The following is an 11,915-nucleotide window of genomic DNA, read 5'->3' as shown; positions in this document are numbered from 1 at the left end:
TTCCCATTGCTGCATCAAAATCCTTGACAAAAGCAACTTAGAGAAGAGATTTAGTTTAGTTCAGTTTAAAGCCCACCGTGCTGGCAGGAGAGTGAAGCATTGGTTGTGTTGAATCTGTAGTCAGGAAGCAGGAAAAGATAAACGTTGGGCTCGGCACCACTAGGACCCAGCAGGCAGAGACGGACACACATATGCCAGCCCAGGGCCGTTTGCCTTGGGTGGAGAAAAAGGGCGCGGAGCCCGCCTTGCGGTGCCAGGCGGCCGGGCACCATTATGGTGAACAAGTACATGACGGGGTGTGGGAGAGAGGCAGAGCGCTTCAGGTCCTGTGGAGAGAGGCAGATCTGGGGAGGTGAAGGCAGTGAGGAACCAGGCGGATGTGGGAGGCCTGCTTGCCACCCTGCGCCATGGTGATGTCTGGTCCTGGGCTGCTGCTGAGTCTGTGGCAGTGTAGGCCGAACTGTGGATGGGGGCCATATCTGGGTCCGTGGCCCTTCCGAAGCCAGGGTCTGTATTGAGGTCTGTGGCTCCTGTTTGCATTGCAGGCTATGTACCTGGTCTGAGCTACCACCTGAGGCCAAGGGGACCACATTGTTACTGGGCCCATGCTGATCTGAGAGGCCTGTACCGCCACTCAGGGTCATGGCAACATCTGGGCTCAAGCTGCTGCTGCTGGCCATGTCTGGGTCTGTGGTCCTCCTGAAGCTGGGGTCTATGTCGATGTCCGTTGCCTGTGTTGCCACAGGGGCCCATGTAAACCATGTGTTGAATTATGTGCTAGACCACGTGTTGAGGTGGGAAGGCCATGCAGAGCTGGCCCTACCCCTCACTGGCCTGGGGAAAACTGCCCCCCCCCCCACATCAGAGAGCTGACCTCTGCCCCTTGTAGGCCCTGGGATAGCAATCTTGATGACCCCAGAAAGGGAGATCTGGCCCCACCCCAATAGGAGAGCCCTCATACACGTGGGAAAGCTGACTCCACCCCTCACCATGGGTGTGGGAGAAATGGCTCTGCCCCTCATCTGAGGGGGGTTCTCCCAGCAGCCAGGTCAGACCAACTCAGCTACCACCCAGGCACACATCTAGGACTTTGAATTGGCTTACCCCAACATCTACCCCATCTATGACCTACTGGAGCACATGAAGGGACTGGTCCTGCTGAACCATAGCCACAGGATCTCCATGACTCTGAGCAACTGCAGGATATCCAAGAGGAGTTTCAGTCAGGGTCCAGCACTGATGGTATAGCAGAAGCCAGAGGCCGTGAAACAGACCAGCAACACATGACAATGAACAATTGCAAGTAAACTGGTAAAGGATGTATGACACACTGCAGCTCCCAATGCCAGTAAGACGAGGGGATTGAGAAGTAGGAAGGATGGAGGACTTCTGTGGGATGTCTTTCTGTACACTGTGAATATGTGTTGCTCTCATTGGTTGATAAATAAAGCGGTTTGGCCAATGGCGAGGCAGAATAAGGTTAGGAGGGGCCTTTCAAACTGAAGATGGAGATGAAGAAGGGCAGAGTTAGAGCAGACACTGCTCAGCAGCCCAAGAAGCAAGATGTGAAAGTAAGCCATGGACCACATGGTGGTACATAGATTAGTAGAAATGGGTTAACTTAAATGTAAGAGCTAGCTAGTAATAAGCCTGAACCATCAGCCAAACATTTATAATCAATATAAGCCTCTGAGTGATTATTTTAAAAGTGGCCATGGAACTAAGTGGGACAAAAATACAGAGGAGGGAAGTGTTGTTTTTGTTTGTTGTTTTTAATTAATATTCTTGTTTTTATGTTTTAATCTTATTTTTATTATTTATTTATTTAGTTTTCTGTTGTTGAATAGTCTTTCTGCACACTATGAAGAGGTGTGGTCTGACTGGAGTCGCTAGCCAGATGGAGAGGAAGCAGCATGGACATTATAGAGTAAAGATAATAAAACCACAAGACAAAAAGTAGATTGATAAAAATAGGTTAATTTAAGTTGTAAGAGCTAGTTAGTAACAAGCCTAAGCTATCAGCTGAGCTTTTATAATTAATAGGAAGTCTCCATGTTGTGATTTGGGAGCTGACTGGCAAGACAGAAAAACCTGCCTACACCTGTGAGCATGTAAGAGGCCCATGGTACTGAAAAAAAGAAACAGAACAAAAAATGATCATAATTAGAATCCTTTCTGATGTAACTAATAAATTGTAAGGCTATATGCTTGGTTACACCACAGAAACTGACTTTTTCTAGCTTCAGAAGAAAGGGATTTGTTGCAAAGGTATACAATAATTCACAGACTGACTGGGACTGAATTCCAAGGCTGATAACTGCATAGGAGATGCATAGGGAAGATAAGGGATTAGGAATCAGGCCAAAGTCTCCTCGCAGCCATGGTGGCTGGAAGGTCTCCATGACTGCCCACACTCAGCTCTGGCTAGATGCTCTTCCATGAAGTGTTTGAAAACTGGCCCTATACAAAAGCTTTACTAAACTCAAATTCAAATTCTTTGACAGGAACATCCAACTGCTCTTGTCCAGAGGAAGTCTTTAAGCTCCATCATTTCTAAGAATCACACAGCATGGATTCCATCAGAATAGATTCTGGATCATCAAGACAAGTACAAATGTTTACTGTACACTGCTGTGACAGTTTATCAAAGTATTGTTGTAATGAAGACAGAATTTCAATGGAAGTTTTCAGAACTGTTTGTAAGGGCAACAGCGAAGGTCTGCTCAAGAATTATCTTTTTTGAAACAAGTGGCTGTGTGCTGCTTCCCAGGCCCAGTGACATCTATAACACCTCCTACACTGAAGCTCAGGGGTCACTGAGGAAGAGGGGTAGTGGAGTGGTTGGAAGAGCCAGAGGAATAGGAACTTTAGGCAAAAAACTATAGGGGCATCTAAGAGGGAGAAACAGTCTTTCCCATGGCAGAGCACACCAATAGGTTATCATGTTCAGGCCTGAAAATATACATACAACTATATTATACAGACTGGGCAGGGTGTTTACATATATATATAATATATATATATATTATATATATATATATATATATAGTGTGTGTGTGTGTGTGTGTGTGTGTGTGTAAAACAATTAAAAAAAAAGAGGCCATGAATTCGAAGGAGAGCAAGGTGGGGGAGGTCCATGTGAAGAGTTGGAGGGAGGGAGGAAAGGAGGAAAATGATTTTTAATTTAAAAAAGAAGTATCTTCACTGGTCAATTCATACACTGCTCTAGACATCCTTGATTTGCTTCTTATATCCTGAAGCAAGCATCTTCATCAAGATTTCTACTTACTGGGAGAATTTCACTTTTTAACCATCTATGTAAAGGTGTAGGAATAACCACATTGACACACCCACTTTACATATGACACGTCAGTCTCAGAGGAGGTACTTGGTTATTATGGAGTACAAACAGATTTGGAACAATTAGTTTCTTCTGTCTTATTTACTCTATTTAATCAAAACTTAAGTAAAAATTATCAAAGATATAATTTCCTGTAGGAAATCCTTGACGCTTATTTTTATGAGTGATAGCAATTTGAAAGACACAGATGGCTGACTAGAAGATTTACTATAAATGAAACTGAATTCATTCATTATAAACCAGGTTGCATAATGCTATTCAAAGCTTTACATTTCACTTGGAAAGAAAACTAATTATTAAGATTGCTTCTTGCAAATCAGTCTTCTGGCCTGTTTCTTTACAGAATTGAGACTAGACCCATAGATATTTGTTCTGACTTAAGTTATATCTGAGCTTGAAATTTTTATATCTGGGCTTCTGCAATACTTTGATAATACCTTTAAATCTAAATGCATTTTTTAAGTAAGATTATAAAATTTAAGAACAATAATTTTAGAAGAACATCATTACCATTATGCCAAACTCAGTGTTACTCCCTGACATTTCTAATTACTTAAAGGAATTTTCATATTGCCTAATATTTTCATTTCTCCAACACTTCCATTTTATCCCTGCGAAGGCAAAGATAAAATTCTCCATCAGATAATTATGAAGTCTGCAAAATTTGTGTCCTTATTAGGTGTATAGAATGTCAGACTCAGTTTGGGTCTGGTAAAATGGGCTTTGGTGGTTGAGAAGACTACAGTGAGGTCACTATTCAGTGGCTTCAGACTCGGTCAGAATTGCAGGGCTCATCATCAGTGGGAAGGTAGATGGCACAAGGGAGGATGTCAGTGTGGTGTTCGGTTCAGCAGCAGATGAGGCAATTACAGAGTCCATTATTCAAGTGACCAGTGTATGGCCAACTGCCACGATGAAGCCGATTTAGGATGGAGGGGCTCAGGCGGTGTCAGATGAAGAGGGGATGGAAATAGAGGTCTACTCCTCGAGTGGAAGACACTGAGCATCTGGGAACTTACCTGATCCCAGACCCTCATATCTTCCCCATCTATTAAGAAGAACAGAGACCAGAATGCACCCAGGAGAGTATTTAAGGGTGCACATCCAGAGACCTCGGGTAATGAGCTAGAAAAATAGGCAATCAAAATAACATTCGGTCTCCTGTTCCCACGACCTTTCATCAGCTGAGCAATGACCTGTCCCAAGTCATTCCAAATACTTTTACATTTTCCCTTCATGATATAATGATGTTGCTATTATTTTGATGCTTAGCTAAAATGTACTGGGCTTGTTTACCCAGGGACAGCTTGTTCTCAAGGTCCCCACTTCTAGATCACACTAAGCCAGAGATCCAAACCAGACATCTTAGCTGGTAACTGAGGTTGCTCTGCTTTAAGGACCCCATTCCAAATAGCAGTTCCTTCCCTAAGAACTGAAATGGAAGGCAGTTAGAGAGCCTATGATCACTAGAACTAGAAAGTGTCATCAAGTCAGGCCAAGGCAACTGCTTTGAGCCATGGAGAGCTGAACTTACAAACGGCCAGAAGTCAGTGTATGGAGATCCCAGGGTGTGCAGGACTCGGTTCAGTCAGGGACATCTGCTCCAGTGTACAGAAACCCTGTCCCCAGATTTCTGCCACTCGGCTCCCCAGACTTAACTGCCTTATGGCAAATACTCATGGAAACAAAATGATCCCCATGTATTAACTGGAAATTGTTTTATCTTTATGTTGTAATAGATGTTTTATTTCAGTCCCTCTATCTCTGTGTATGTGAGAGACTCACTAATTGTCCTTAACCACCTGATTCTCTTACCTCAGCTTCCCTCCAGCAAGTGAGCTGATACATGAAGTATGTGCCACCATACCCATCTTCCATCAAGCTTCTGATTCTCCTGTACCACCTTTCTAATGCTGGAATTCCGGGCATGCACCATCACACTTAGTTTATATGGTGGGGATCAACCTAGGGCCTCCTATATGCAGGCCAGAATTCTACCAACTGAGCCACATCTCCAGCTTACTCTGAAAGCTGGCCCTGCAACTGGTTTTCTCCTCTAGTGGTGTGCACTACGGGATAATGATCCAAAGGCATGGCTCCCTCCCTCTTTCTGCGGCTAGGCTTCTCTGCTCCTTTGCAAAGCATGAACATGTGTATACACACACTAGAGACTCGGCTCGCTGTCTCCACTTTTTACCGCACCACGTGTGCTGTCCACCCTCCACTCTAGGCTCCTGGATGTGTAAGTTGAGCTTTGTGATCCATTAATCTTTACCACCTAACAAATCACTTATCTATCCTCCAACTCCCTTTTCTCTCGAAGCAAGAATATTAACCCTAGCTTTACACATCGACCTGGAACAGAACGTGTCTAACACAACATTGCTGGAACACGTTGTCTTCCTCCTCTTTAAGGAACAGTAGCACATGGAGAGGTCTTGAGTTGACTTCCAAAACATCCCTCCTCTTTTACTCCTGGCAACAGGCCAGAATGAGCCAGCATCGAGAAACACTGCTCTTCTCTGGAGGGCTAGCCTTCTCCAGCAGGCAACCTTTTCCATTGTGCTACTATATTATCCAGAGACATCATAATGCTCTGCAATTACCTATTCCCTTCGAGACTGACCCCTTCAGATTATGTAGATTGAGTACAGATCACGAATTGTAATAAGGCCTCACCTTGGGAGTTCTTATGAGAATTCAAGGAGAATTAATTTCAATTAAGTGCATGCAAGACACACTGTTTAGTAAACAGCAGGTCAGCAGCTACTACTATGTTACAATTATTAATAAAGCCTGTGTCTTACAGAGAACTTTTCCTGAGACTCTCTGTAGGTGGTAGGCATGCTATTCAAACAGAATGCAAGAGAGGATACGGAGGGTTTGGAGCAAAAGAATGAGTTCATTTCCTGACACTGGCTTCAGTGCTATGAAGAAAATCAGGCACAGAGCTGGTCCTGCCCTTGACTTAAAAGGCACACACACACACACACACACACACACACACACAGTTGGGGGTACAAGAGCATGTGCACAGTGAGTCCCTGCCTGCTAGGGCTCAACACAGGTTGATGAAATCTAAGATTATTCATTCAATCAATAACCCATCCACTCATAACACCCAAATACTGGCAAATACCGATTCATCATGCTTCAAAGTCCCTGCCACCAAATACCTTAGTACTTTATATGTGGCTTTAAGGTCTCCTGTGAATGAATCAACAGTGTTCCCTGGGCTGCAATTCATTTTGAATTCACTACTCGAAAGACCCAAGCTGACCAGGACAGGACTGCTCTCTAGACATCTGATTACCTTAGCCTTTCTTGCCCATGATACAGTAAGACAAAGGGAATTATAAACAAGCTCAAGAGCAACCTGCTTTGTTTCCATCAAAAAGGTCACAGTGGCCAGGTGGCAAGACTGAGTAACAAGGCATTTGATACACACCTGTTCTTCCTAGGGGCTACTCTATGCTTACTTATGTTCTTCTGGCTCTTACGCAGGTTCTCATTACCACCATCCTTACTTCCTTTGAGTTCTACCCTGGCCACCTCACTTGGGAAAAGCTATCTACGCATCTTCTTACAAGAGACTGCGAACCCCCAAAGTGACATTTCAAAGTGGTCAGAACATGCTATGTCTGGATCAGTCGAGGCTCCAATTACAGGAAATGGCTCACGTCTCTGACGAGTCAGGCTCTGTGAAGTGTGGGACACTGAACTATCACCATGGAAACCAGGTGGTGGCAGGAGGTAGTGCCCGTGACTCAGCAGGCAGCACTTCTCTCCATCGCTGGAGCGCCCGATGCTCTGACAGGACACCGGGCACACACCACGGTGGCCTCACTCACTACACAGTGAACTGACAGTTGACTGTGTGGTACAGCAGTCCTTACAGCCGAAACGTGAGTGCGAACGCAGGGGAAGCGAGAGAAAAACACACAACTGCAGTGTTTACTACTAAACCAGAGCCAGGACTTTTATTTACAGAGTTCCCAAGTCAGAAGTAGCAAATAATTATAGATCAAGCTTGGTAGGAAGACAAAACATTATTTCACAACTGCCACTACGTGTTTCTTCCTCTCTGACACAACTGGCACAGATCCAGGCTTGCTGTGTTTACGACGATTCATTTCCCTAGAAAGAAACAAAACACACAAAATATGAGCAAGTACATAAGAAATCATCTCAGCCAACGGAAAAAATTTAAATCATAAAGCATTTTCTTTCACTAGAAAATCTACTGGAAAAAAGAATTTCCCAATGAGAGTAAGGTAAAAAGTTCAATTCAACTTTTGTTATTTAGTTGCTTTGTATTTTATTTTGTATTTTATGAATGACCAGTGTCTAAGGACACACCACCTTGAATGCACCCGATCTTATCTGATCTTGGAAGCTAAGCAGGGTCAGGACTGGCAAGTACTTGGATGGGAGACTGCCTGGGAATACAGGTACTGCAGGCTTTTAAACCAGGTGTGGTGACGCATGCTTTTAATCCCAGCACTCAGGAGGCAGAGGCAGGCGGCTCTCTGAGTTTAAGGCCAGCCTGGTCTGCAGAGTGAGTTCCAGGACAGCCAGGCCACCACACTGTGAGACTGTTTCCAAAACAACAAAACAAAAACAAAAACAAACAAAAAAAACCAGCATCCTTTATGAAGTTTAAAAAATGTAGCACAGTTAGTTACTGAGACATAAATATGATTAAATCCTAACTAGTACCCACAGAGCAGAATAACAGTAACCTATACAGCAGAATAAAACACGACCCCCAAGGCTCTAAGAACTCCAACACTGCATTAATCTACAGGCTCCAAGAGTGTAGTCCACAGCAGGACGGGTGGCTGGGGAAGCTCTGCTTTGGACCACCTGAGCCCAGGAGCTGAAGACACTTTAGGAATCACAGTGAGTTCCTTACCTCAAGAAACAAGACATTAGATCTCGGATGTTATGATAAAACATATGAGAATGTTTTAAAGAAGTGATTGCTAAATATGAATTTTTTTAAAATTTTAAAATTCTTTGCAGTCCAGGCTTTGAACTCATGATCCCAGGTACTGGGACTGTAGGTATTTGAATTCATTCACACAAAGACAGGGTTTTGTAATGACAGCTACATTAGAACTGATGTTTAGAAGCGCTTTGTGTCTGTGATTAGCACTGGAGAGTCAGAGACAGGAGGATGCCCGGAGCTCACTGTTCTACAGCGGTCAGATGATGGTGATATGGTGGGACACCTACCATGGGCCTCTGGTCACATACTCACAGACATGTGCACATTCACTCACACACATGCACAGACCACACACATGCAGGAGAGAATTTGTCTGGGTGGACATTTCATGAATGTGTGCACCACCCTGAACAGGAGCTAGGCTGTTCTGTGTTGTTCCCATATTACAACACCCACCGCCAAACAAGCACGACAAACCAATTTCAACACCACCTGAAACAGTTTAAAATATGAGTTCTTCCCGCTATTCCTCCTTTCTCTCATCCACGCTGGCAACTGAACCAGGGTCTCATGCCCCAGGCACTTACTCAACAACTGCACTATTCCCAACTGAGAAGAGTTTTCTTATTTTGAGAACTCATTTTCTTCATCTGCACTTTAAACATATTCTCAAATGTAAATAATGGGAATTCTCATATTCTTAGATGATATTTCCCCCTTTTGGTAAAAGAGGAGGAAAGCCCAGAGCAGTTGATAGAGGCATGTGCCATTCGTTAGTATACAGACCACTCTATAAGAAAGCTTCGGTTTGGTTATGTGATGACAGAGAGGGAGGCAATTGAAAGGACTGAGGTGAGGGTCAAATGTTCTAACACGTACTTTCGGCGACGAGCCTCCTTCATGACGCGCTGCTCCTGAATCTGGCTGTAGATAGGTTTCGGTAGATGGCGATGTCGAGCAATCCGTTTTACTTGCGGATGATACTGAAACTTTTCCTTTAACTTCTGGTTATAATCATTCGCTGCTTTTTCTCGTGATGTAAGCTGAAAACAAAGTGCATTTGGTACCTTGAATTCCTTAGTTTTTTTGAGTATAAAAATCTAGGAAGCACCCCTTTCACATAAACACGCTGCACGTTCCACACAGAAAAGTGGAACATTGAAATTTCATCAACAACAACAACAACAATAAAACCACAAGTCAACCATTGTCGTACAACCAGATGTAGCTGTATTTTCATGGCATCTACTTTAAATTTAGGTTTTCAGGTCTCTGACATCAGATGATCTCTCAGGACTTGCAGCCTTTGACGTTCTCAATCACTACTGCTGTAACAGTAGAGGTGATTTTCCAAATCCTAAATTTCTAGTCTTTCTATCATCTCTCTCTCCCAACAAAGACGAATAAGAGCCAGGAACGCACAAGTAGGACCAATCTGAACTGATAAAACCTTCCAACGCTGGGTGGTGGTGGGGCACACCTTTAACCCCAGCACTCAGGAGGCAGAGGCAGGTGGATCTCTGTGAGTTCGAGGCCAGCCTGGTCTACAGAGTAAGTTCCAGGACAGCCAGGGCTACACAGAGAAAGACTGTCTCGAAAAACACAAAAAACCCACAAAAAACAAAGAAAAAACCCCCACAAAACCACCACCGCCCCCTTCTGAAAGTGCCTCTGTGTACGTGCACATCTCCAGCAGGTGCCTGTGAAGGCGGACGTCCACACGGGGCCCTCCTCCACTGCTCTCCGCCTTATTTGTTGAGACAAAGTCTGACTCTGAACCTGGAACTTGCCAATTCAACTAGCTGGCCAGCCAGCCTAGACAGGGAGCCCCCCGGTCTTCTTGTCTCCTCCAGGACACTGAGTGTACTGGCCTGTTGCTCTAGGGATAAAACTCAGGTCCCCCAAACAAGTCATCGCCCCAGTCTTGCAAGAAAACACTATCAGTAATTTGTCTGTTTTGTTGCTAACTTTTGATCACAATGGTGTTAATCTGATTAATTATAAGTACCTCAAGAAGCTTTTACAGTGATATTCACTAAAACTGAACCCTGGTCTTGTGGCCATCAAGGGAAAACGGGCCTTACCACACCGAGCTTTTCCGAAGCGTTGGCCTTCCATAGGCGGATGTTCATTTCATCTGATCCACACATGATGTACTTGCTGTCAGATGTCCACTTGACACAAATGACGTGCTGCATTCGCTTTGTGTGGTACACTTCCCTGTAGAAAGGAATTAGGTGAACATCTTCAGGATTTTTACAAGACTTTTTTTTTTTTTTTTTAAATCATTGCCTACCAATGAACAGAAAACCATTTTTGTGTCCTGAGGAAGTATACAAGGAAAATTCAATTGCATTACATTGTATTTTCATTGAACTTAACTAATAAGGTTCTACTCTAAGTACTTGGAATTAAAACAAACAAATAAAAATGAATGAACTAACAGAATATATAGAATAATAATATATAATAATATAATAATAATAATAATAATAGAAATAAATGTAAACACTAAGAAAAACCAGACACAGAAAGTTTCACAAAACTGTTGAAAGCATAAGATATGAACAAAATTTAATTTTAATTCAGGGATAACTTTGACCCCCTTCCACACCTGTTTTCAAGACAGGGTTTCCCTGTGTAGCTCTGTAAACCAGGATTGGTCTCAAAGTCAGAGATCGGCCTGCCTCTGCCTCCTGAGTGCTTGGGATTAAGGGAGTGAGTGTGCTACTATGCCTGGCTAGAAATGGCTTATTCTTAGTAAATACTTTCTCATCCCCAATTTAACTTAGGTCAACAGCCACCATCCCCTCAATGACATTTTACTGGAAAATAACATGAATGCAATGGCCTCCAAAGAGCATACTCTAGCACTCTGAACCTAGCTCTGATTTTGGCTTGGGCACACTGTTTTAAATGCCTAATTGAAGTGAGAGTTTATTTCCATGTGTGAAAACAAGGGAGGGCTGCAAGAGTGTCTGATACGCTGAGGTAAGAATCATCTAATAAATGGCGACGTCAACTCATACCTATTTGGAAACACTGTGAAACACGCTAAGTGAATTCACAGAAGATACTATATTGGGGAGTGTTAAGAAGGACATTTCAAAGCAAGTAAAAGGTCAAAGAAATTAAGATGAGACTTCTTAATTCCAAATATGGAAAAAATGAGTCAAAATGCAGACAGCATGATAGAAAGGAAGCAAGTCCAACAAATTATTCACAGTAAAATAAAAACCAGACAACCAAATCAGATACAACTCATATTTACAGACTATCTCTAAAGTGCACTCATACACTAGCCTTGTTCATTGCTTTTAAGATATATACTAAACACTAAAACTGCAAGAGATTTATTTTTAAAGAGGACAATGATTATTAAACGAAGCTCAGATGAGAGACTTCTTCTAAAATGCCCAGCTTTTTAAAAAAACATGTTGATCTCTTATGATTTCCACTTTCTTAAAAGCCATCTGCCACACACACAAAATTTTTTACAAGGTGGCATGAGTTTACGTCTGGAATTTCAATTAAGTTTCAGTAACAATCAAAAATTACTTGCTCAGGCCCATCAGTCAAATCTATGGCTAGGCATTGAAGCAA

At 43.1% G+C, this 11,915-nt stretch overlaps 1 protein-coding gene and 1 pseudogene across 1 annotated transcript in view; one reads left to right on the top strand and one right to left on the bottom strand.

Annotated features, from left to right (window-relative positions):
• Nucleotides 1-7,314: 7,314 nt before the first annotated feature.
• The window catches only part of Dcaf13 (DDB1 and CUL4 associated factor 13), a 30,282-nt gene continuing 25,681 nt past the window's right edge, over nucleotides 7,315-11,915 (bottom strand). Inside the window, exons 9-11 of the mRNA XM_052747707.1 lie at nucleotides 10,397-10,532; nucleotides 9,192-9,355; nucleotides 7,315-7,498 (exon numbers count right to left, since the gene is read on the bottom strand). Coding sequence (XP_052603667.1) covers nucleotides 7,411-7,498; nucleotides 9,192-9,355; nucleotides 10,397-10,532 — 388 coding nt within the window. The 3' untranslated portion in view covers nucleotides 7,315-7,410. The remainder of the gene's footprint in view (nucleotides 7,499-9,191; nucleotides 9,356-10,396; nucleotides 10,533-11,915) is intronic.
• On the top strand, nucleotides 7,707-7,824 carry LOC128117276 (uncharacterized; annotated as a pseudogene).

Source organism: Peromyscus californicus, unplaced genomic scaffold (assembly GCF_007827085.1).
Source record: "Peromyscus californicus insignis strain IS unplaced genomic scaffold, ASM782708v3 Scaffold_20__1_contigs__length_68692818, whole genome shotgun sequence".
In the NCBI taxonomy this organism is placed as follows: Eukaryota; Metazoa; Chordata; class Mammalia; order Rodentia; family Cricetidae; genus Peromyscus; species Peromyscus californicus.
This window is presented reverse-complemented; position numbering and strand designations above follow the sequence as displayed.